This window comes from Natator depressus, chromosome 10, assembly GCF_965152275.1.
Source record: "Natator depressus isolate rNatDep1 chromosome 10, rNatDep2.hap1, whole genome shotgun sequence".
In the NCBI taxonomy this organism is placed as follows: Eukaryota; Metazoa; Chordata; order Testudines; family Cheloniidae; genus Natator; species Natator depressus.
In genome coordinates, this window is record NC_134243.1 from 82,463,107 (window position 1) to 82,489,061 (window position 25,955).

At 47.9% G+C, this 25,955-nt stretch overlaps 1 protein-coding gene across 6 annotated transcripts in view; it reads left to right on the forward strand.

Moving 5' to 3' along the window:
* The window catches only part of FRMD5 (FERM domain containing 5), a 323,210-nt gene that overhangs the window by 262,471 nt on the left and 34,784 nt on the right, over positions 1–25,955 (forward strand). For 4 of the 6 annotated variants that reach the window (XM_074966676.1, XM_074966673.1, XM_074966677.1 and 1 more), the window contains exons 8-13: positions 1,758–1,846; positions 6,734–6,797; positions 9,148–9,239; positions 17,028–17,102; positions 18,026–18,094; positions 22,758–22,864. In XM_074966676.1, coding sequence (XP_074822777.1) covers positions 1,758–1,846; positions 6,734–6,797; positions 9,148–9,239; positions 17,028–17,102; positions 18,026–18,094; positions 22,758–22,864 — 496 coding nt within the window. The remainder of the gene's footprint in view (positions 1–1,757; positions 1,847–6,733; positions 6,798–9,147; positions 9,240–17,027; positions 17,103–18,025; positions 18,095–22,757; positions 22,865–25,955) is intronic. The other 2 variants (XM_074966674.1, XM_074966679.1) reach the window with 1 other exon arrangement.

The window sequence follows — 25,955 nt, forward strand, 5'->3', positions numbered from 1 at the left end:
CCTGACTTTTACTAAAAATATCTGTGACAAAATGGGGGGCTTGGGCAGCTGCGGCGGGGCTGGGAGCTTCAGGGTCCCCCTCCGCTGGCAGTTCCAAGCAGAGGGGGTCCCCCCTGCCTCCTGCAGCTGCCAGGAGTGGCGGGAGCAGCAGGGGTCTCACCTGCGGCACCTGAGAGCTGCGGGGGTCCCCCCTGCCCCCTGCAGCGGCCAGGAGAAGCGGGAGCTATGGGGGTGCCCCTGCCGCCCATGGTGGCTGGCAGCGGTGGGGATCCTCCCTGCCGCCCGCCGTGGCCAGGAGCTGTGGGGTTCCCCACAGCTCCCAGCCGGCGCCGGCTGGAGTCACTGAGGTGTTTGGAAGTCACGGAATCCATGACTAAATTGCAGCCTTAATGATCATGAATGAGAGACGAGGTGGTAGTTCATACTGTGATCATGTCAGATGAGGAAACCTATAGGGAACATTTTGAATGCTGATAATTCAGTCCGTCTGTTGTACGCAGAAGCACCTCACTGGGTTAGATTCTGCCTTCCATTAAGGCCACCTCGTATTTCTCTGAACCAAGAAATGTGGTCACATACTAGAAAAGAAGGGAACTAGAGCCACGTGTTCAGAACGTTCCAGAACACCAGTTTCAAAACTGTCTGATTTTTACCAAACTTCCCAGCAAGCCTGTACCTTGAGATGACGTGCGGCATACAAAATTACAGTCAGATGAGGGTCTTTTTAAAGAAGTTAGGGCCAGTGTTCCCTTTGACTTTTTACACCCATGTGCGGAATGAATTTTGTTATGTGCACCAATATGGAGGTGATGAGTGGCGGGGGTGGGGCTGAAGGGTTCAGAGTGTGGGAGGGGGCTCGGCTGGGGCAGAGGGTTGGGGTGCGGGGGGGGGGTGAGGGCTCTGGCTGGAGGTGCGGGCTCTGAGGTGGGGCCGTGGATGAGAGATTTGGGGTGCAGGCTGCCCCGGGGTTGTGGTGGGGAGAGAGGACTCCCCCTAGCCCTCTCTCGCCGCAGCAGCCCGGGGCTGGGGGAGAGGTGCCTTTCCCTGCCGCAGCAGCTCCGGCGGGGCCGGGGGAGAGGCACTTCTCCCCGCTGCGCGCCTGCGAGGCCCCTGATAGCCTGCTGCGCCAGGGAACTTAGGCTAGGGCGTGGGTTGAAAATCCAGTTTATAAAAGAAAGAAACCTCCAGTCTTACCTACACAGCACCCACTGCTGCGCGTAATATTTTAAAAAATTGACGCATGTTTTTTTCCACAAGTGCCAAGACAATTAATGTTCCCTTCACTAGAGCCTAAACATTATGATTAAATTAAACTGCTGACTCGCACTGTCCATGACACTAGTCACTGCTTTTAAAAGTGTCCTGATTCTGGCCAGCTGGACCTTTTGTACGTGCTGCTCAGATCTGCGCAACAAACAATTTAAGGTTTTCAGGTTTAAGAAAGAGACTCGGTGATATGTGGGAGCTTTCTTCCTTGGTTAGCGCTAGACAGTAAATCAATAGTCCCACAGGACCGAGAGTTGTGTTGTATTTTCTGCTCACAAATTCTGCTGGGCGAGTCGTGTTTTTTGTGCTCCTGCAGATTCCCGTCTATAGGCAGGATGTCACGGTCTAAATAAAGCTGCCAGGAACTGTTCTGTTGGCATAATTTAAGAGGGAAGATTCATTACCCCACCGTATTCAGGACTGAGTGTTGCTATTGACGTGTAAACTTTGCTGGCGCTGCAGCGTTTTGATGAGATCTTCTTGTGTTCCAGGATGTGTCAGGAAATGCGGCATTTTTGGCCTTCACTCCCTTTGGTTTTGTTGTTCTGCAGGGAAACAAGAGAATTCACTTCATCAAATGGTGAGTTCCCCCAATTTCAACCCGTTCTAGTGTTTGTTTGTTTAAGATGCCTTTATCAAGCGCTGGTAACTCACTATATTATTTCTCTTGGTTGCAACAATAAGAAATGTATCCAAAAGACGAGGATAAAGCATAGCATTAGCTGTGTTTCCGCCAATATAGCAGTGGCATATGATAAATAGTAGGCGTGCTACTTGAGCGGTAGGGTTAGATTTTGAAAAGAGCTCTGCATTGACCTAACTTCCCTCCCGTTGACATCAGTGGGAAAACTACTGACGAAAATGGAAGCAGAGTTAAGCTAATACCAAGAGCATTTGAAAATCCCATTCACAGCGTCTTCTGTGAAGACGTTAAAATTCACTGGGGAGTATAAAAGCTACTAGTCCAACAAACGGCACTGACAAGTGGGATTGCTCTGGGTGTCCGTAAGCCTCTGACTGCCAGAAGCTGGGACTGGACAGCAGGGGATGGATCACTCGATGATTCCCTGTTCTGTTCATTCCCTCTGGGGCACCTGGTGCTGGCCACTGTCGGCAGACAGGACGCTGGGCTGGATGGACCTTGGGTCTGACCCAGTCTGGCCGTTCTGATGTTCTTACATTGTTATTGCCAAGAATAGTGGTTGGAATTCCCTGTTGGGAAAAAGAAGAGAGAGGCTAGTTTGGGATGGTTGGAGGAGCAAAACAAGAACATCACAGCTGTGTGAGGATAGTCCTGTGCCCATAAGGACGTTACCCCCGGGTTAACTGTTGCCAGCCATTTCATTTGTTAAAAACATATTTAGAAATATTTATATTAATTGAGCCAGATTCCAGTCTCAATGATACTTATGTCAATTAGAATAACTCCTTTTAAATCTGGAGTCACTCCAGCTTTACCACAGTGTCACTGAGAGCTGACTGTCTTCAAGACCCCCTTATGTGAAGGGTTAGTCGGCGGGTGTGGACAGGTCATGAGCATTAGTTGCATGTTCACTCCAAGCACAGTAACAAGCCACATGTCTTTGAGTGTGTCGATAACTAGGAAGAGAACAAAAAGACTTCTCCTCCTTTCTCACTGATGAAGGTTTGAGGGGTGGCTTGTCCTGCAGTAGTCATGGAGATTGGGCTGTCTCTTGAGTGAGGGAGGTCACATTTTGGGCCTAGACTGCTTGTCAGAGACCCTTAAGCTTGTCTCACTGCCACCTTCCTGCTTTCTCTCTCAACCCCTTGATGTTTCTTCCCATGAAATGTCTGTTTCATACACCACTGTACTTTCTGCTTTGATGGCCTGATGGGCACTGTCCCATTTTTTAAATATTCTCTGGGTCATCTCCAGTCACAGGCACGAACATGTGTGTCTTGACCCTGGCATCTCATCAGTTGGCCTATTCTGCCCATTTGATATGTAAGATGTGCAGCTTTGTAACAGCCTGTGGAAGGTGTTTATATCAGGGGACAATTTACAGCCAGTTCCATATACAGGTACCTACTTTCCATCTCATCCACAGTGTAAATGAGTCCATGTTTCTGCACCCTCAATATGTGCCGTGGGCTAAATTCCCCTCAGGGCAGAGGGCCTGCCCTTTGTATCACTGGCAGCAGCCTCCCCTAGGACCTTAGAGGAAATCCTGCATTTCTCTTTGCAGCCTGGGTAGCAGAACTGATGCATTTCCACTGTGCATTTGGCCGGCTGAGCAGGGTTTTAGAATGCAGCTGAGAGGGAGCAGAGTCCCCTGTACTGGGCCAGAGGATTTGCTGCTATGCCAGGGCCTCTGGTGCATTCCCAAACCAAGTGAGAATCTAGTGTTGGGGAAGAGGAGTTCTTCCTGCTTGCCCCGGCATAGACCCCCTAGTGGCCAGCTGAGCGACTCCTGCTGGGGAGAAGGTTTGTCTTTGCTAGGCAATTGAACTGGGGCTTTAGAGGCAGATTTTTGAAGGCATTGAGTATCTTAAGGATGCAGATAGGTACCTGCTGGGATTTTCCTGGCTGGGGTGAATTTCACACCCTACACATGAAAGAAAGAGAAACACATTTGGGATGCTGCCAAACGGAACCTCATCAGGAACAAAGATCATCTCCTCACATCCATAAACCCCAGTGCGCGTTAGCCCGATTGCACTAGTATTTTGTGCATGATTCCTGACTGCTCATGCGATGATCTAACTGCAAGGTGTTCCAGTGGTGACCAGACAGCTCTGCAGCGTGATGGTGAGTTGGCCATGTTCACGCAGCACTTTGCACATGGGACGTGCTTGATATTGATTTACTGCCCTCTTATTTCGTGTATTTATAAAATCAGAGTATATTTCTTAATAATAATGTCATGCTGTTTTACTGAGGCTCAGTACGGCCTCTTCAGTGATTACAAATTCACATGATTTAAAAGGAACAATAAATCTAATAGGGAGCCTATTGCAACATGTTTCCTTTAAATGGAGGAGGCTAAATTCTGCCATAAATTACGGTTGTGCACTGGGTAGTGTGCATTTCCTAGACGCTTTCAGAATCTCCCTTCCCCATTCTCTGTCTTGTGCAAAGATCATAGTAACTGTTTGTCAGCTGCATCAATCAACTGGTGGCAGAGTAGGAGGCTTGGTTGATCTATTTATGAACATGGCATGGGTCTACGGTTATGGGATTATTCGAAGGTGCCTGGATGGTTAGTAATAATTATGTGATGGGGTCTGACTGTGTGGGACTCATGCTCAGCATGTGTTCAGCCTGGGATCTGGGCACATCTCTTTTTCTGGCAGGTTTTGCTTCCCCCTTTCACCCGCCTCCTCCTCTCCCCAAAAGGAGAGTTTTTGTGTAACTTGCTCTTTTCATCCACCCACAAGGAGAAATATACAAGTGTTTCCCCTGCCCAGAGTAACTGCATATTTTAGTGTATGGTACACAGCAGCTCTCCTATATATGCCATGATACACGGGGCATGTGAGGACAGGACATGGGAATCTAAGTGAAATGAATTTGCCAATTAACTGTTAGTTGTAAATTCCTTTTAGATTGTCTCTCCCTTTAGGGTGAGGAGTTTATTCTGTTCCACTTTGGCCCCACAGCTGAAACCATGTTTGAAGAACCGATTCAAAGCATTGTTTTAAACGGGTTTGAGCTAATTAGGCTTAGAGATGGTTTGGCCACTGTGCATGAATGGGGCCAAACTGTGACTAGACAGAGGCTAAATTGTTGTGCCCCAACTTTATTTAAACCCGCATTGGCTCCATGTACCCTGGCCAGGAATTAGCTTGAACTGGTTTAACATTGTGTGGGTTAAACTTGTTAATCTCACTGGAGAGAGCTGGGGCACTTCAGGGCACCCTGACCGTAACTGTTCGTTAACGAAAACAGGCTCAGTCTTTTTAGCCTTTCCTTTATGAGAACTTTTCTTAAAATGTGGGATCATCATATTTGGTTAAAACCTTTCTGCAGAGCTGCCCAGTGTTGGTGATGGCAGTGAGCTTACACTGTGGCTGGTCTCAAAAATGGGGCTTCTTGCCAGCTTAACCCTTTAGATACTCTAGAGATCTATAGGGCTTATCCTGCATTTCTTGCACATCGAGCATTTCCATTGATTTCAGTGGGCATTGTGGATGCAGGATTGGGTTCATGCAGTGTGCACCTGTGGGTTTTTAAAGATTCCAGCAATTGATGACTCCCACAAATTGCATGCGTATTTTCTGTATTTGCAAAGCCCTATGTTAGCATGTGTAGACAGACGACTGCACACACAAATCCTGGTAATGAGGTTTGTGAATGCATGGTTAGACATGCAGTTACCCGGGTTGTGCACATAAGCGGTTTTTCTGGTGCAAAGGGTACATTTTGCCTGGCTGGCCTGTTGCATGAGCCGTTGGAAGTGTGTCACAAACACAGAATATTCATGCTCTTAAGCATTAATTGGTAAGCAGTCTGGAAAATGCCATAAACAGAAATGAAAATGCAATGTAAATGCAAACCCCACGTACCTCATAGGTACACACAGTATCTGTTAAATGGAGGAAGTCTCTTGGCAGATGGATATTTCTGCTGCAGAAAAAGAGAAAGTCCTCTTAAATGCTGCCAGTAAGTTAACTCTAGGCGTTCTGAACTCTGCCCTCTCCAGGGCAATGGTTTTTCCTTTGAAAGGGTGACTAAAACCAAACGCAGTGTTCTAGCTAAGATCTAACCCATGCAATGTACAGTTACAGTATCACTTCTCTTGCTTTGTATTCTATCCCACTGTTGATGCATCCCAGTATCCTGTTTGCCTTTTTTACTGCAGCCACACACTGGGCTGATGGCTTCAAGGATTTTTCTACAATAACCCCTAAACCCCTTTCCCGGTCAGTACGCTGCATGACTGTTCCATGTAATATGTACTCTCTATATTTGGTTTGTTGCCCCAGACTTATTATTTTTTACATTTGTCTACATTAAACTGCATTGTCCATGTATTGGCCCAGTCACCTGAAAGACCCCCCAGACCCTCTGAATCTGGTTGCATTGTTCCTCATTCTTCGCTGTATCTCAAATTTTGGCCTCATCAGCTCAGTGTGGTATCTTACATTTGATATTTTCATCCAGATAATGCACATATATAAGCAAAGTTCTCAGACGACTCCTGGACGTTCCCCTGCGAGTCACATTCCATCCCGAGACGTTCCCCTTTCCAGCCACTGTCTTTGAGCCAGGAGTCCTCTTGTCACTATGTTACACTTCGGACGAACTGAAAAATATGGCTTTGAGGCTTTTCCAACTACTGTTCTGAAAATAGTCGATTGATTAACTTTGCGTTTCACACAAACAATTTGGCTTAATTTGTGCATATTACCGGATCCAATTCCACTGTGTGTGGGTTCTGCATTAATGACAGTGATATGGGTGATGAGCAACATGTCTGTTACATACGTGGTTTTGTAATTTTAGGAACGAGGTAGCCAAAATGAAATTCGAAGGAAAGACATTCTGTTTATATGTAAGTCAGAAAGAGGTAAGTGGATTTTCTCATCATGTCAGGGCTCACTAGGTACAGTCTTTACTTCTGCCTCAAATATTAAACATTTGCTATTGTGCCTGGTAGAAAAAATAAACACAGCTCCAGAAGTCTGTTACCGAACTAAGACGCTGCATTTAATCCTAGAATCAGAGAAGCGTAGGAGTGGAAGGGACCTCAGTAGGTCATCTAGTCCAGTCCCCTGCACTCAAGGCAGGACTAAGTAATAACTACTTTATTCCTGCTTTTGCAGCCTTCTCCTGTAATCACACAGTTAAGGTCTGATCTCTATTGGCTCCAAGGAAAGCAGGATCCAGCCCTTACTTACAAAATAAAAATGAAGGTTATGACATGTATTTAAAAAATATACACAAATCTGGCAGTGGCAAACAAAATGGCCTTTCAGACCAATGATAGCCCTTTGACATTCAGGTGTACGCATTCTGGGTTCCAAACCAATGCAGTCAAGTGCCAATACTTTATTGGTCGGGCATCTGTGTGTAACCCTTCTGCCCATCAGAGTTGGCAGCAATAAGGGCCGGGTTCAGTATCTAGGGGTTCCGTTCCAATAACACAATGCAAAACCAGCTCGAGCCCCCACCCAGTGACAGATATATACCACCACCCCTGCTGGGCGCCTCCAAGAGGCAATACTTCCCCTCTCGCAAGCACATAGTCTGAGTGTAGCAAAAGCCTTTTAGTAACAGAGAGAAACAATGTGGCATTATGTTGGGGAGACACCACCAACAGGATTCATAACACAAACCATGAGCAAAAACCCACCCCAAGCAAATTGGGCTGTGTCCTTTCCCTTGGGTTCTTGAGTCCAGCAACCCAAAAGTCACCCAAAGTCCCAAAAGTCCAACAACCCAACAGTCTCTGCCCCTGGTCAGTGCAGCCCCAGAGTTTGAAAGTTTATCTGCAGAGTTTTACCTCCCAGGCTGGGTGGAAATGGCGGGGGGGTTAAGGGGCACCTTACATGGTCCAAAGCTGACTGCTCCGCCTCTCCATGGGCCTCCACTCTGCTCTGCCAGCCGTCCCACAAACTGCTTCGCTCCACCAGCTGTCCAGTGAGCTGCTTCAGCCATCCGGCAATATATCTTCAGCCCCCCTCCCCGCCCCCACTACTTAACACAGCACTCAGTGATTTCAGCTCTTAGTAATTTTAGCTCTTTAGTGATTTCAGCTTGTAGTAGGGAGCCTCAGTGCTGGTGCACCATTGGCCCAAAGTGAATTCAGCTCAGCAGCCTGTGACTAGACTCCTAATGGAATCAAAACTAGCTCTGATATTCCACAGTGGAGAGAGGAGAAGGTGCAGTTGGCATTTAGGGCCCTCACCAGAGGCCCATGCCACCAGGTATATCGCTTCTCAGCTCTATGAGCTAAGATCAAGCGTAAGTAGTCTCTTGGCCTTGAGATGAGTATCTTGATGTTTTTGGTCTTTTGGCCTTGAGATGAAAACCTTGTCTGTGTCTCTTAGACTTTGAAGTGAAAAAATTATCTAAGTTATACCTGTCCCCAGCCTCTCTCAATTCACTAGGTTTTGGAACCCATGTCCCTTGTCTAATGAGTGCTACTTAGTTGATGGCGAGTCCCTCCGTCATAAAACAGTTCCACTGTCCTTGATTCACATAATCAGGGTAACAACACTTTATTCTTCCTGCCCCAATAATAGAGAAACTGGGGATCCCACAGCAGCCAAAGTGACCATTTGGGCTGCTGTGGGCTCATGCTAGGCGGGGTGGGTGTGCCTATGCAAACAAAATCAGTCCCTGAAGTTCTTTTCCACAACTTGCCACAATTTGCCACCAGATGTCAGGGTAGAGCTCATCCTGACTCTGCTTACACATACAAGGGTCAGAACATTCAGGTATCTCTTGGAGGGCATCCAGTTCAATATCTGTATCATCTGCTCAGGACAGGGCTTCACACTGCATGTTGGGGGCATTATTTCTCAGGCCCACATGTTAGCCCTGCCCATCCCAGTCGGACCTGGTTATCTAAATGAGTGTGCACACTGCGATTTTGAAATGGGTTAAGTATGGTACAGCACATGAGAGAGAGTTAGCTAATCCCAGTTAGCTAATCCCAGAATTTTTAAAATATATATTTTTGGATACACAGGAATATGGATGAACCAAGCATCAGTTGATTGGGTCTTTACCAGTGGAAATCGGACATATTACCAGTAGGATCAGTCAGTCAGATACATGCTTCCATGTATTGTGGTGATTCTTGAAGGTTTGCTGTGTAATAAATGAGCTGCTTTAGTTTCAGCTGCCCTGCAGATTGTAAATATGCCGCCTGCTAACCACACTCAGTTGTTTCCATGTGGAATTTTTTGTAGGAAAAGAAAATTGCTCTTACTTATTTTGCTCCAACACCAGAGGCGTGCAAGCATCTCTGGAAATGTGGGATAGAAAACCAAGCTTTTTACAAGTAAGTACAAAGATTATTAGGAGTTTTTAATTTTTTGTACTGTATGTTTTCTGTGGGCAGGTACAACCCACATAGCAACAGGCCTTGTATGAACATGTGATTTATAGCATCAAGGCAGCACAGAATCCGATCCAGATCCAAACCAGCTCCTTCCATGCCTCCACCCAGGTCACTCACCTCCCTCTGCTAAGGCCTGGAGGAAAGGAGCCCTGCTCTGCTAGATCTTAGCAGATTTCAGAGGGTTTCCATAGCTGTGTCTTTTTTTTTTTATGACAGGTTTCAGAGTAACAGCCGTGTTAGTCTGTATTCGCAAAAAGAAAAGGAGGACTTGTGGCACCTTAGAGACTAACCAATTTATTTGAGCATGAGCTTTCGTGAGCTACAGCTCACTTCATCGGATGCATACTGTGGAAATTGCAGAAGACATTATATACACAGAGTGTCTGTGTATATAATGTCTTCTGCAATTTCCACAGTATGCATCCGATGAAGTGAGCTGTAGCTCACGAAAGCTCATGCTCAAATAAATTGGTTAGTCTCTAAGGTGCCACAAGTCCTCCTTTTCTTTTTTGTATGTGGGTGAGTGGTTAGCCTGACACACAACCCCATAGGTCCATGGCTCCTTATTCAATACATTTGGAACAGCCCATACTGTGTATGGGGTTCCCTCATCCGCCACCTGAGGGACACGCTGGTAGCTTAGGATGCCTCAGGCAAAACGTATTCTTGGACAAGCTTTAGACCTGGTGGAAGACAGAAAAGAGACAGACAACAGATGACGTATACAAATACCATGTTGCTGTCATGGAAATAGACTGTAATGGAGCAAGGAACGAGGCTCTCGACAGACGGACGTGGACGACCTGGGTTGCCTCGTGTCACAGGGCACGAGAGCATCTAATTAAAAAAAAAATAACGATTAGCAGGTCTGCCATCTGCTGGGGGTGCCTACGCACCAGACTGGGAGCCTCCCTGCCCCCTTCCTGGTTCTGGAATGCAGCCAAGTGCTTAGCATTTAAAACTTCCACGGCTAATTGCTTAGCCGTAAAAGTTTAAGCAGGAAATTAAAACTTTAATTGTTTGGAGATTAAAACTTTAACACTAAACAGCTGATAGAGACCAAGTCTGGCCTGGCTGCTCCCCCCCCCCCCCCATCATCACGACAAAGGATGCCTGGGTCAAATCTGAGCAGCACTGTGACCCCCTGGAGTGGGGAGTTGAGCCCAGCGTGCCCTGCAGGACCGGAGCTACAGGAGCCGCCAGCGGAGAGCAGGCACTGCAACCCCCCAGCCCATGTCCTCCCACCCCCCTGGGGGCAGGACCCAACTTCCCGGCTTCCCAGGGGACCCTTTGACACATTCCGGCAACCCAGTGTGGGGTCACGACCCATGCGTTGCTAGAGCCTGCCTTTGAGTGCTCAGCTACAGCAAATACAGTGCTAAACCTCACCAGTGCAGAGAGATCAGGCACGTCCTGGCTTATAACGAGGGCCAGATCCACAGCGTGCCAGAGGTGTGCCCCGCACACCTGGAGACGGGGCTGGGGCTTCAGTGACTCCAAGCCACTGACCATGGGGGTGCTGGTGGGTGGACCGGCCCCTGGCACAGAGTGAAACAGCTTCCCTTTCTCCGCTCCACTAGCTAGGATCTCCAGAGCCCAGCACACCCTGGGTCCCCACCCCTACCCTGTGCTATCCAAGACATCTCCAGTAGTAGAAGAGTCCTCATTTCCTGCCCAACGGTCGCTTTAAGCCCAGCACCACAAAGGGTCTTGGAAGGACAGAGAATCGGGCCCATGGCATCTCTCTTTTTTATATTGAGTTTATGTATCAGAAAGTTTGAGGCATCTAATGCAAATGCAGCTCAGAGGGAAGAACTGAAAGAAACATGTTCCTGACCATGATCGGACACTTCAAGCCCTTCTCCCTTCTGAATAGGGAAGGAAGGATGGTCTAGGGAGCAGAGCACTAGCCTGGGACTTCAGAAACCCGGGGTCAGTTCCCAATTCTGCTAGACTTCCTGTCTGACCGTGGGCAAGTCACTTAATCTTTCTGTGCCTCAGTTCCCATCTGTACTATAGGGAGCGGCAGGGTCTTGTGAGGATAAAATCCATTAAAGATTGTGAGGCGCTCAGCTGTTATGGTGATGAGCCATATCAGTCCCCCGCCAAATAGAACAGCCTTTTATGTACAGACCTAGTCTCGGGTGGGGGTTTAATGCTCATTCTCAGTAAAACTGCAGTCTCGGGTCCCTCGCTGTGAAATGATATCGGCCCAGCTCTGCCCTTCAATGCATGCAGGCAGCTTCCACTGATGGAACAAGCCCCAGGCAAAGGGGCAGCCTGAGGCCGGTGCACCACTTAGTTCCTGCCCGGTGACCCATGGTGGAGTTTGTAAAGTGAACTCCTCAGAGCAGACTGCAAAGCACTGGGATAGTTCATCTCACATTGCTCTTTTGTACATGGTTATCTCAGGACTCAAGAGTTTGTCATTAGTTTTGTCTCAAAGAGAGTTTCTGAAATTGCATTGGAGAGGACTGGACAGCTGCTGGAAGAACTAGGGATCGTACTGCATCAGCTTTCTTGGGTGAAATCAAAAATTTTCAGTATACAACCTTTCAGCAATCCTTGAAGAATTACAGTCCTGTGACATAAATGTACGGTGCTTTGTCACCAAATTCAGAACACCCCAGACAGACATTCCTTGTTTCCAAAAGGGAGAGGGAGGGGCTGAAAAGTGGGGAAGTCTTTAGGGTAGAAATTGCTGCACCTTTACAAAGCCAGAACTCTCTGGGATGCTTGTTTGGGAAAACACGTCAGTTTTCTGTTCCTTTCTTCTTTTGATTAATTAGTTTGATCTTGAAAGAGTCAGGGTATGAAAGAAGTCACTTATCTGTAAATCAGTAAGACATCAGATAGAACATTTTGGTTTCACCACACTGCTTTCTGTTTTACTTAAAAATAGACTGTTTTGTACTTTGTAATGAGTTTTATTGTAATCAGTGAGATGTAAGATAAAGTGTTCTGTATTCTCTTTGGGAATACTGCAATCAGCAGGTTTCGTTTCTCGTTATGTGAACATGAAATGAAATTGCTCTATTGCATTACAACTTTTTGTTATGACTAATAATGTTGGTGGGTTACGCGCCCGTTAAAATGGACCGTGGTCTCATTCATGCTGCAGTGTGTGTGTACTGCTCAATAGGGGTCATGCTGGATTCTCTCGGCATGACTGAGGAGCAGGTGGTGTCATCCCTCAGGGCGTCTGATGTATTTCTGACCAAAGTCTCCTCCAGAAAGGTGCCAGGCTGCCTCCAGGTAGTGCGTGATCTGTGTACTCAGCATCCTCCCAGTCAGAGGTTCTGGTAGGTATCTTAATACACTGGATAGTTTCAGCCTACACAGAAACCAAGCACAGAATCTTGTTAATCGTCTCCTGGGATGCAGTGTTCTTGGCTTGGCCTGATGGTGAAGTGCGATGCCTGTGTTCATTGTGTCTGGACATATCTGTGACTGCCCAGCGTGGCAGAATGCCACCAGTGGACAGCCAGGGGCTACTCATATTCCTACATCACCACCGAAAAAAGACCCTCCACGTCTCCCTCCTCTGAGCGCTCATTGCGCTGGAGATGCTGTCTGAGCCCAGGTTCTCTTTCAAAGGGCTGCACCATGGTTAAAGAGCAGCTCATTATAATAGGCCTTTAGGGTGCTTGGGTAAAGTTCAGGAAACGTGGCTGTCCCAGTTCTTGGCAGGTCGCCGAGGGAGGTACAGTATTAATGATTGGAGGGTTGTGAATAGATATAATTAGAACTCAAGCTCTTAGCAGTCCTTTCCATTCCAGCCTACTGTCCTGTGTAAGCCACTTATCTTATCTCATTGTGTTATATATCTCAGAGAGCCGACTCTTTGAATTCTGTCTCATTACCATTCTCAGTCAGTGTCAGACTCCTATCTGCTGCTGCTGCTAAAAGTTACATCTGGTAAGATCTGTGAGATCAATTTGAGAATGGGAGAATGAAAGGAACGTGGCAGCCAGAAGGCCCTGGCTCTTTGCCTCCACCCTCTCCCTCATTAGCTGCTGTTGCACGAGGATAAACCACAGATAACTGGAGCTGTTTCTGGAGTCCATCACATAGTGCTAGCTATGGGATGTGCAGATTCCCTGCAGAGCGACAGCTCCTTGCCCCATCTCTAGTTACCATTTTCTTTTAAGAGTAACAGCCGTGTTAGTCTGTATTCGCAAAAAGAAAAGGAGTACTTGTGGCACCTTAGAGACTAACCAATTTATTTGAGCATGAGCTTTCGTGAGCTACAGCTCACTTCAAGAGGATTGGAGCAAGAGGCAGTATCCTCATCCACCTTAGATGAGGGGCCTGATCCTGCCCATGCTTTCTGCCAAGCATGCTGCTTACTGTCACAAGCAGTCCCGTTCACGTACATTGATTGTAGGAGTACCTCTGGGGGTTAATGGGACTATTCAGAGCAGGTAAGTGCATCAGTGTGCTCGGTGTTTGCAGGATGGGGCTTAGACACTGGTGCTGACGTTCTTAAACGACACGTTGAATGGTGCAGCTGTCGTGAGATCAACTGTTCTTGTAAGATTTCTGCCATCTTGGGGTGGCCACATGCTGTCTCCAGCCTGAATCAGATGCCTCCCACCTTTGGATCAGCACCAGAACCAAACCTGTAGGGATGGGATGGAACCTGGGAATTCAAATTCCTGACATTTGGTGAGGAGGGAGGGTTGGATTTAAGTTTCCAGGTCAGGGCTGTTCCTGATCGTAACTGGAGCCAGTTCAAAAATGGATTTCAAACGTTCTGTGAAAATTGTTTGGAATTAAAGGACGAAAAAATTTATATCCATGAATTTGTTTCACGCAGTTCTGGTTCTTTTGTCAAAACTCAATGTTTGTTCAGTTGTTGAAAACAGAACATTTTCCATTTGTGATGGACAAAGCCTGAAAAATGTAACCACCTGCTTCTGGCAGTAAAAAGGTGGAAGAACCCACCTCCTTCAACAGAAAAAAGTTTTGACTACAAAGGTTCAATCAGCTCCAGTTCTGCATAGAGTAAAAACAGCTGTTTGTTCCCCCAGGGAAGGGGTAGCGGAAGGAGGAGGGGCAGGCCTGCCCTGGTATGCTGTGTGTCAGGGAGCCCACAAGGGCTGCGTTCCCTTCCTTGCGCGCTGTAGAAGAGGTGAGGCCAGCGGCTCGAGGAAAGGCATTCATTGCCCTGCGACCGCACCAGTGTCTCTGTACTGTGCTGCGATTCCAGTAAGCTCCATCAGGAGAACATTTTGAAAACACTTAAGTGATGTTGCCTGAAACCGTGTGCATCAGCTTTGGGCTAAAGCAGTGGACCCTCCTGTAGAGATCACGGCGACCGCGAAACTCCATGTATAGCAGGGCTGTCCTGGGAGCGGATTTGGGCCCAGTCCTGGGAGGAGCCAAGCAGCTGCAAATGCTCTCTGAGGCGGTGGGAGCTGCAGGGTCTCGGCATGTGCTCAGCATCTCCCGGGGTCCGCCCATTCTTCTGCGCAGTTCCTTGCCTGTGATGGTTTGGGGTTAATCGAGGTCACAGATAAAGTCCACAGTTAAATCATTTCAAGTCAGAGTCATTGTATGTGGATGTCCCCCAAGCCACCCTAGCCTGACAAGCGCTGGTACAAGATAAGCTGGCAGCGTGTTCCAGAGCTCACTAGACATTTACATGCAGAAGCCATAGAAACATCACTAACCAAATAACCTCCCCCAAAGGACAGGCTGGCTAGTGCTGACGGTTTCTTCGTCCAGCTCCTCAGGCTCCGGCTGCGCAATGAAAGGGTTATTTGCTGTACAGGCCATTTTGTAGACTAGCCGTTTTCTCCATGGACGGCACTTCCTGCGTGTTCATAGGTGATCCAGGAGGGGGGCGTTGATTTCACCTCCATTCATATTGCCTGTTTTCAGGAAATGTCCTGAAATCAGGATTCTTGTCTTGAATTTGCAGTTTTTCACTCAAGAGCAGTTCTGCTTGCGGGCAAAAACCTGCAAAAGGTCGCCACTCCTCCCCCGCCCCCAAAATAGGCAATCCTCTTCGTGGCCCAGAAAAGCAAAGCCCGGCAGTTGTGCGGCTTTCCCGCGCCATGTGTGGGCGGCCTCTCGTGCCACGGGGCCGTAGAACGAAGAGACCATTGTGAATCCCCTCTGCTGAGAGGAGCAAACGCTGCCAGCTCCTTTGACTGACCCAGACGTGGCAGGACCATGCGGTTCCGCTGAGTGGGTTGGAAGGTTGATGCAGTTCCATGCGTGGCTCCGTGAGCGAGGCCTGGGGGTGCACCCAGCACTGCATGAATGCCTCTGCCGTTGTCGCCGTGGGACGAGAACACGGGACCAGAGAGTGTGCGGCTGCCCGAGGCTGGAGCAGTGTGCACGGCCTGAGGGAGGGATCCCCCTGTCCCTGGAGATCCCATCGCAGTAACTCGGGCTGGGTCCTGGGGAGCAGACTGCACCCAAAGTACGTTTGCTCGGGGCGGGGGAGGGGACTAGAGGGCCGGATTCTCCCCTGTGCCTGAGCAGAGCTGAGAGGCGAGGGCTGCAGGGAGCGGGCCCTGGTGTCTGTTAGAGCAGCTGGGGCCCTGCTCCAGTTTGTGCCCCTGGAGGATAGGGGAGCTCCACTCCACCCCTCCCTTCCTGGGGACGGTCCCACATGCCCTCGCCCCCCTGTGGCAGGTGTGGGAGGAGGCGGTTACACAGCTCCCCCGTGGGAGGGGGCTTCTCCCGCGGCCAGCTCGGACCAGAACACAGCCCCTGTGCAGTGCCATAGCGACCTGGAGCCGGCAGCCCGTCTGCTCCTGGGCTCCAGGGAGCAAGCTGGCAGCATGTCTGATCCGCCCTTTTCTGACGGGCGTGGCTGTAATGCGCTTGAGCAAGCAGAACTCGCTGTCCCTAGGGCAGGTTCGACCCCACGGCGAACAGCTTTCACAGTCCAGTTGTCCCTGCGTCGCCCTTACGCCCCTCGGAAGTTGCCTTCAGCGTGCGCTCGTCCAGTGAACGTCTGCGGCGGGGACTGCGGCGCTGTGGCGTGAGGACAGTCCGGTCACACCGTGCCCGCGTGACTGGGTCGGACATGCAGCGCGGAGGGGCTGCAGGGACCCCACGGGCTATCTGTGCCCACCCTGCCAGAGTGGCAGGGTCGCTGGGACTTGGCTTACATGCTTACCGTTCAGGGCTGTGTTAATAATGTGGGCTGGCTGCTTTCCCTCGAACTCAGGGCTGAGCCCTGTTTCACAGATGGCCTAATGGTTTGCCGTCCGTTCCATGCTCCAGCCCCCAGGGATGCGGGGAGGGAGCTGGCTCTGAGCAAGGAGAGCCGACTGGCACGTTTTGGGCTGCGTTTGCAAGTAACACGGGGTGTTACTGTCTGTTGAAGTGGCTGGTCCTGAGCGGGCCTGATTCCCTGGGGGCTGTGGGTGCTCAGAACCGCTCCCTATTTGATGGCAGTTGGTAATGCCCTCACTGAGTGCCTGTGGAGATGTTTTCGAGTTCTTCAGGATCCTGCTCCCTGCTGCCACCTGGGGTTGGAAGCGGAGAATGTGTGGTAGGGGCCGCGGAAGGGAAGGCGCTGTCTGTCGTGGGCTCTGTTTGAGGGTGCACTGGTCGATCGTTTAATAGAATCAGCTGCACCCCAAAGGCCAGGGCTGCTGCTCTTGGTAAAACATGGCCAGCGAGCTGTGTCGCATCCATAGGCATTGGCTTGCCACAGCCCGACCTGTTTGTGGAGGGTTCTCCATGTTCTTGGTCTTGTTTCAGGTTGGAGAAGTCAAGCCAGGTCCGCACAGTATCCAGCAGCAACTTGTTCTTTAAAGGAAGCCGGTTCCGATACAGGTAAATAATGACAGTAAGTAGCAGTTACTGGATATATTTTCAGACACTCCTGGGTGGTGGATATAGCAGCTTCCTGACTGCATTAAATACAAGACTTTTTTAGGAAAGTCTTACTGAAAAGAGACTCCTTTGTCGCAGGAGATTTTTGTATCAAAGCATTTCCAGGTAGCCAAGTAACCTAACTGTCCTTTTATATTTCCTTGGGCTTTGTTTTATTTTGCTATGTGTTATTCCTAATTTTATCCCTTACACCTCTCTCACCGCAACAGACCAAAAAAAAAAAAAATTGAGAGAGTGAGAGAGAAAAAATTGCAGCTGATGTTTAAAAATACAGCAACGCGTTGAAACATTCCAGTTCCTCAAAGATGATGTTCCTTCCTGCATCCGAAGTTTAGAAGTTTAGATGCTGAATTTTAGCAGGCTGTAAGGAATGATCAAAGTGTGGGACACAGCCAAGTGTTAGAGATGCGTAAAGAGGCTCCAAACATTGTGGAGACTTTGGGCCAAATTCTGATCTCACGCACACATGCGTCAGTCTGGAGTGTTGGCTGTTGTTTGATGGTCAGAATCCTACTCATCAGAGGAGAATGAAATTCCACTCACGGAGGATGTGGCATTCCAGGAGGTGGGACGGACTGATTGAACAGGATGTGACCAAAAGGGTTGCTGCCCTTCTGGAACCCCAAACCTGTTCATTTTTAGCAAACATCTGTCTTTTCTTCTCCATTTGGAGACTGTTTGCCCACAGCGCTCGGTTCCTGTGTGTGAGACTGGAGTAGGGATGGAGCTCTGTAGAAGGATGTACTGTTATTGGGCGGGGGGGGCAAAGGGGTGACTGTTTATCAGAACAGTAGAAAAATCTCGGCAATAGCCAGAATGCTTTTTCAGTTCTTGCCCTGTTTCTGTTCTTGAACCACTTGCAGTGGCCGAGTTGCAAAAGAAGTGATGGAATCTAGTGCCAAGATCAAGAGGGAGCCCCCAGAAATTCACAGGTAAGTACCATCAGCATCTTCATAGCACAGTCCTGGACACGAGGTGCATTGATCTACGACATCTCACTTTGATTTCAGTCCCGCCTGAAGTGTTGGGAATATCCTATAGACAGCCAGATAGCAAGTGCTCTTTCAAGCTGCTTCCTGCACGAGTAGGGTGCATATCACTGCGGTACCATTCCTGAGCAGAGGTTGGTAGTAAAAGGGCATTGTTAGCTGGTAAGGACGTTGGTTCACTTTTGTTTTGTCTAACGGTAACGCTGAGCACTTCTTGCCGTCTGGTACTCAAGCAGCACTAGAAGTGGGGCTGGATTCTTTGACTAAGTGAGGTGTTTCAGATCCCAGAGGCTTGTTTAAATACATTGCTAATGAGCTTTGCTGGTGTGTCTAGACAGTGGGTGAAATCCTGGCCCCAATGAAGTCAGTGTGAGTTTTGCCATGAAGGACATAAGAACAGCCATACTGGGTGAGACCAAAGGTCCCTCTAGCCCAGTGTCCTGTCTTCCAACAGTGGCCAGTACCAAACCTTCAGGGGCACTGTACAAAACAGGGCAACCAGCTTCTGACAACCAGAGGTTTAGGGTCACCCGAAACATGGGGTTACATCCCTGACCATCTTGGCTGATAGCCATTGATGGACCTGTTCTTCATGAAATTACCTCGTTCTTTTCTGAACCCAGCTATACTTTGGGGCATCACAGCATCCCATGGCAGTGAGTTCCATAGGTTAATTGTCCATTATGTGGAGAAAATATTCTCTCCTGTTTATATTAAACCTGCTGCCTATTAATTTCACCAGATGGTACCTAGTTTTTGTATTGTGGGAAAGGGGCAAATAACACTTTTCTATGCATTTTTCCCACCCCACTCATGAGTGTATAGACCTCTCTCGTAGCCCCCTTAGTCGTCCTTTTACTAAGCTGACCGGCCGCAATCTTTTTAGTTCTCCCCATATGGAAGCTGCTGCGTACCCTGTACCCCTACTCATCTTTGTTGCCCTTCTCTGCACCTTCTCCAGTTCCACTATGTCCTTTTGGAAATGGGCAGCCAGAACAGGACACAGTATTCAAAGTGGGTTTATATGATGGTTATGATCATTTCTGTCTTATTTTCTATGCCTTTCCTAATAGTTCCTAACATTGTTAGCCTTTTTCACCACTGCTGTGCATTGAACAGAAGTTTTCAGAGAACTACCCATGATGACTACCAAGATCTCTCGTTTGAGTGGTAAAAGCTCATTTAGACCCTATCATTATATATGTGTAGTTGGGAATATTTTTTCCAATGTACATTACCATGCATTTATCAATGTTGAATTTCACCTGCCATTTTATTCCCCAGTCATCCAGTTTTGTGAGATCCCTTTGCAACTCATTGCTGTCAGCTTTGGTCTTAACTATCCTGAGTAATTTTGTATCATCTGCAAATTTTGCCACCTCGCCGTTTACCCCTTTTCCATATTGTTTATGAACATGTTGAACAGCACTGTCCCAGTACGGACCCTTCAGTGAACCCACTGTTTACATCTCTCCACTGTGAGAACTGACCATTTATTCCTACCCTTTGTTTCCTGTCTTTTAACCAGTTACTGATCCAGGAGAGAACCTTCCCTCTTATCCCATGACAGCTTAGTTTCCTTAAAAGCCTTTCGTAGGGACTCCGTCAAAACTTTCTGAAAATCCAAGTACATTATATTGACTGGATCACCCTTGTCCACATGCCTGTTGACCCCCTCAAAGAATTTTAATGGATTGGTGAGGCATGATTTCCCTTTACACAAGCGGTATTGACTCTTCCTCAACAAATCATATTCATCTATGTGTCTGATAGTTCTGTTCTTTGCTGTAGTTTCAACGGGTTTGCCTGGTTTCAACCAGCCTGTAATTTTCGGGATCACCTGTGGAGCCTTTTTTAAAAATTGGTGTCACATTAGCTATCCTCCGCTCATCTGGTACAAAGACTTGTTTCAGTGATAGGTTACATACCACAGTTAGTTGTTCTGCAATTTCACATTTGAGTTCCTTCAGAACTCTTGGATGATACCATCTCGGCCTGGGGACTTATTAAGCCAGACTGCGTCAGACCAAAGGTCCATTTAGCCCAGGGAATCCCAGGGAATGAACAGAACAGGGAATCATCCAGTGATCCATCCCCTGTCGCCCATTCCCAGCTTCTTGCAAACAGGCTAGGGACACCATCCCTGCCCATCCTGCCTAATAGCCATTGATGGACCTGTCCTCCATTAATTTATCTAGGTTTTTTTTTTAAACTCTGTTATAGTCTTGGCCTTCACAACATCCTCTGGCAAAGAGTTTCACAGTGCGCTGTGTGAAAAAATACTTCCTTCGGTTTGTTTTTAAACCTGCTGCCTGTTAACTTCATTTGGTGACCCCTAGTTCTTGTGTTATGAGAAGGAGTAAATAACACTTCCTTGTTTACTTTCTCCACACCAGTCATAATTTTATAGACCTCTGTCATATGCCCCCTTAATCGTCTCTTTTCCAAGCTGAAATGTCCCAGTCTTATTAATCTCTCCTCATATGGAAGTCTTTCCACACCCCTAATCATTTTTGTTGCCTGTCTCTGTACCTTCTCCAATTCCAATATATCTGTTCTCTTGGCATTGATTTCAGTGGTGCCAGGATGTCATCCAGTATGTCCAATGAGGATCCTTGCTCATCTTTAATCTGCTATTTCTAGTGCACTTGCTTGTGTTGCTTTTTCTGTCGGAGGCTCCCTGAGTGGCGGATATGGGCTCAGCTTCATATTTGCACAGACATTTGCTCGTGACAATATGCTGCAGATTGCAATGGTCCCAACGCAGATTGCAATGTGCCCTTTGCTGACCCACTTCAGTCCCCACCTTCTTCCAAAAGCTTGGGTTTGAAGCCTCGTTCAGTGACGCTCTTCGTCTAGTCTCACTCTGTGCAGATATGTTCTCGTGGTGGTTATATTGCTGTTCAGCATGTTCCAGCTACAACGTGTAAGAATGTCGTTCTGTAAGTGAAGCTCTCGCATTTTTGCTATGTGTGAAAATCCGTTTTGAAAAAAACCCACAGTCCAGCTGCTGCAGGATCCTAGGATTGACTTCCCTGCTTTTGGTGTTTTTGCCAAAGAGGGCCTGGACTTTTCCGGTTGTCTCTCCTTACTGCTGCCAGCTGCCCTCTTAACCTTTTTCTGGTTGCCACTGTCTGTACTCTCTTTTGTGGGATGTTCAGAGGCACAGTGAGACTTCCAGGATCATTTGTATTGTCTCCAGTCCCCATGCCAGGGAGGAGATCCTTCCATGAGATGCTCTCTGTTCATTGTGCAATATAATTAGGAGCCTACCAGATTCACAGCCGTGAAAAACGCATCACGGAAATCTAGTCTCCCCCGTGAAATCTGGTCTCTTGCGTACTTTTACCGTCTGAAGGCAAGGCCTCGTCGTCAGCAGCACAGAAGTATGGGGGGTAATACTGCGACCCCCTACAATACCCTTGCGATCCTCCCATAACCCTCTTTTGAGTCAGGACCCCTACTGTTACAACACTGTGAAATTTCAGATTAAATAGCTGAAATCATTACATTTACAATTTTAAAAATCCCATGATTGTGAAATTGACCAAAATGGACCGTGAATTTGGTAGGGCCCTACATATAATATACCTGCTAGCTGCTTCTCCGCTGCATTACACAAGTGTATCGGAGTCACTCAGTTGTCAGGCCCTGTGTGTAGTGTGTGCACCAAGCAAAAGGTTTCCCCAGCATCTGCCTTTGCTTCTCCTAAAAGACCAAAAACCGGACAACCGTACTCAGCTTTAGTTTAGTCTAAAACCACCCTGAGAGCTTAGCTGAGGAAGGGCTGCAGATTTTAGCTCCAAGCCACCATGTCACAAGAACTCATTGATTTAATGTCCATGTGTCCATCCAGCTGTTGCTAAAAGTATCTGCTGATATTTTCGTTGGTTATTCTTTTCCTACCAGACATCACTGAGCTCAGATGGGGCCCCAGCGCTGCCTGCCAAGGAGCGGTGCTTACATCTGGGGGAGAATTGCTTTGCCTGGAGCTCTGCAGAGGCACTGCTGCTCTGTTCCCGGACGCTCAGGGTGGAGCTTTTGCTCCCAGGCATTCACGTGTTTTTGACGGGGCTGAACAAGCAGCAGTTCCAAGACTTCTGCTGACCCCAGGCTGCTCCTCCGGAGCCTGGATTCCTCTGTGCCCTGGAGAGCAGAACAGCGGGCACTTGGTTCGCTGCGCCTGCGGCGTGAGCCGCAAAGACGTAGTTTTGCACATCTCTGGAAGAGACTCGTGGTCTTCTCAGTTTTGTAAGGAGGTTGTTTTCTGTCTGGTGTGAAGGGGTGGGGGGACTCCAGTGCTTGAGGAGGGGTGGAGCGGGGGTGAATAATTACTTGTTTGAAACACCACTCTCAGCTCCCGGCATCCAGAGCCTGCAGAGCTCAGGAAAGAAGCCAAAAGCGAAACCGTGCCTGCCCACGTCCTGCCTCTGGGCTCTCCACGCCTGGTCTGGCAGCCCTGTGCCTGGCTCCTGAGCGGCCTGCAAGGGGAGCGCAGCCCTGTGCATTTTCATTAAGTTGCGCCTGCCTGGCTCTTCTGCCTCTCGCTTGGTTTCCTTTTACTAGTCCCTAGGTGTCAGCGCTCATCTCTTTTCTGTTTCTATAGAGCAGGATTGGTTCCTAGCCGCAGCTGTCCTTCCATCACTCATGGGCCAAGACTCAGCAGTGTCCCCAGGACTCGACGGAGAGCTGTTCACATATCAATCATGGAAGGTGAGCTCGGGGCACGGATAACTCTGGCTGTGTTTTACGTGCATGCGCGGTGTTCCATTCCCATTCTCCTCCCTCTCAGGGTGCAGTTAATGATGCTTCAGCTGGATCCATGCTCCTTGTCCCCTCCTGAATGGAGTAATTGCCAGTTAGTGCAGAGAATCCCTGGCTGAGAGCAGAGGTATTCAGCTGCACACTCATTTGTGGCTCACTTCCATTAAGAAATCACCTAGGAGTCCAGTGGATGTTTCTGCCTTACCAGCTAGCAACGTATGTGCTGATTTCTTCTTCCCTTTTCCTCTGCTCCAGTCACCAGTAAAGGGGAGATGTCAATCAGCACCACGAGGCTGTAGCTGCTCATCCACTCAGAAGGGCCTGCTCAAGAAGGATCAAAGGATCTAGTCAAATACAGCAATGGGCAGTTCATCTCCATTACAGAAACAAGAATAGTTGTTAGCAGCTTCTTGGCATTAGTCAAAAGAAGGGGACTCCCACGCCAGTGAAATGTGTGGGTGGGTGTGGTTAGAGAGAGCTATATGGACCCCAGGTGCCAAAGGTGGGTACAGATTATTTGGAGTAGTTGACTCTCGGGTAATGGGTGTTTAACTGTGTAATGATGTATATTATATACACAAACGGAGAGCTATGCACATACATAGCTCTGTAGGTACGACATACATACGTGTATAGACATGTATAAATATATATTGCACCAAAGGGAATAGCATGCGATTTTGTAAAAATTCCCAGTGGCACAATCTGATGTTCTGACCGGAGAGCTGTGGACCAGCCCTAGAGGCTCCTGGTGCGTTAGGGAAAAGCACAGGAGTGTGGGGCTGGAAAAGACCTCGAGAGGTCATGTGTTTCTGCTGCCTGCACTGAGGCAGGACCGTGAACCTAGAGCTTCCCTGGCGTGTTTGTCCAACCTCTTCTCAGAAACCCTGCAGTGACGGGGCTCCCTAGGGACCCTGCTCCGGGGCGTAACCAGAGTTAGAGAGTTCTTCCTAAGAGCCAATCTAAATCTCCTTGCTGCAAGCTGAGCTGATGACTTCTTGTGCTACCCTCCGTGAGTGTGGAGAACAATGAATCACCAGCCTCTTTACGGAAAGAACAGGAGTCCTTGTGGCACCTTAGAAACTAACACATTTATTAGAGCATAAGCTTTCGTGAGCTACAGCCCACTTCATCGGATGCATAGAATGGAACATATAGTAAGAAGATAGATATATACATACAGAGAACATGAAAAGGTGGAGTAAGAGGCTAATTAATTAAGATCCTCTTTATAACATATTTGATGACTGTTAGCACCGCTCCACCCCCAGTTTTGTCTTCTCTAGACTAAACCTGTCCAGTACTTCCAACCTGTCCTCATCGGTCGTGTTTTGTAAATCTCTCATTATTTTTGTTGCTCTCCTCTGGACTCTCCAGTTAGGGAGTTCAGGGAAGCTGCCGTGGGAGTTTAACAGGAGTTTCTGTATGTGCTGAATGCCCCTGAGCCTGAGCTAGCTGGAGCATTGATTACATGGAAACATATTTCATTAATCACTAAGAAAATATTTACAAGTCACTTACAAGAAAAAAAAATGGTTTTGGTCATTAACTCCCACAGAAATCAGGGCTCTGGTATATTAACAGGGTTGCTGGCTTTGTAGCAATTCTGCCCAGCAGAGGATAGATGAAAGGTGTAACAGGTGTTCCCTGGATTTTACGGCAGTGCACTTAGCTGGAAGTACCTGAGGCCTAGGTTTTAATACCACTCACCTAAAACTAACTCTGAATTCTCCCAAAAAATGAGTTCATAGCTTATTATAAGCAGAGTTGAGTGACCAATTCATAGCAAGTAATATGGCCAACTCATTTAGCTGCTGCTTCTCTTTGTGATTTTCTGTGAGCAGCTTTCACATTCCTCAGATATATTTGCTATTTGAGATTATCTGTCAAAAACTTCCTGCAAATGATTCTTAGCCTGTTGGTGGTTCACGAGAAGTTTATTGTGCATATTTGATATTCCAAATGTATTTGTTAGTTTTGATTGGACATGTAGATCACATGATTGTGTCCTGGTCCCTGGTTGGATGCAAATAATTCTTAGAATCAGGCTTCCACTGTGGTTCCTCGCTTGTATTAGTTAAAAGGCGCTTTTGGTGCATATTCCCTAGCGTTCCTCTAAAATCACCGTGTCCGTGAACATTCCTGCAGGAAAACTCATTCACTAGAATATTTGAGGAAAGCAAATGGAAGAGGGGGAGGAACACTGCCCAAGCAATTTGAATTGGTATTTGATCAAATATTTGCAGAAATGTTTCCTCTCCACTCTGATTATAATCATAGCATAGGAAAGCTAAAATTGTCACCGGGGCATTAGCTGTCCTTATCTCATAAGGAAGAGTGGTATCAGGAAAAACAACCTTTATTTTAAATTATTTTATTTTATAGACTCAGGACTTACGATAGCAATAAGAACCACTACAGCAGCCCCTTCATTGAGGGGTATTTTCTTGCACCATGCAACCTGATCGGAAAGATGGGGGCTGGAGGGATTGTTGAAATAACGTATCCCGGGTTTTTCTAGAGATGTGTTTAACTGCTCCCAGGTTGCTTTTGTTGCTTAGGAGCTGTCATGACGTAAGATTCCAGCGCAGGCTAAGTTGAAACAGCACAGTTGTGGAACGGAAGTTTCAGGTGCAGAAGAACAGTGCGGGATTTCTTAGGAACTGGATTTACTGTGTGTCAGATTGCAGTGGATGCTCCATTGTGTTAAGCCATATAACTCTGCTAGGCGGGGCCTGGGCCCTGCAGCACCCCGGCTGCTCCTGGAACCCGTATCTCCTGAGCGCACACTCCACTCTCGGCAGAGGTTTAGTGATGTACAGAAAAGAAATGAGCCCGTGCTTATGGCATAGCCCACGACCTGAGTGCAGGGGCCTAGCGGTACAAGCCTGGTGCGCTAACGGCCAGCATGAGCTACCCACTCCAAGGTTGGCATTTTATATTCAGATTGAAGGGCCGTGACTTCCTGTCCTTGGGGTGAGAGACTTCCCGGCCTGCCTTGCTAGCTCTAGTCAGACTCCTTGTGGCGGTATCTGACAAG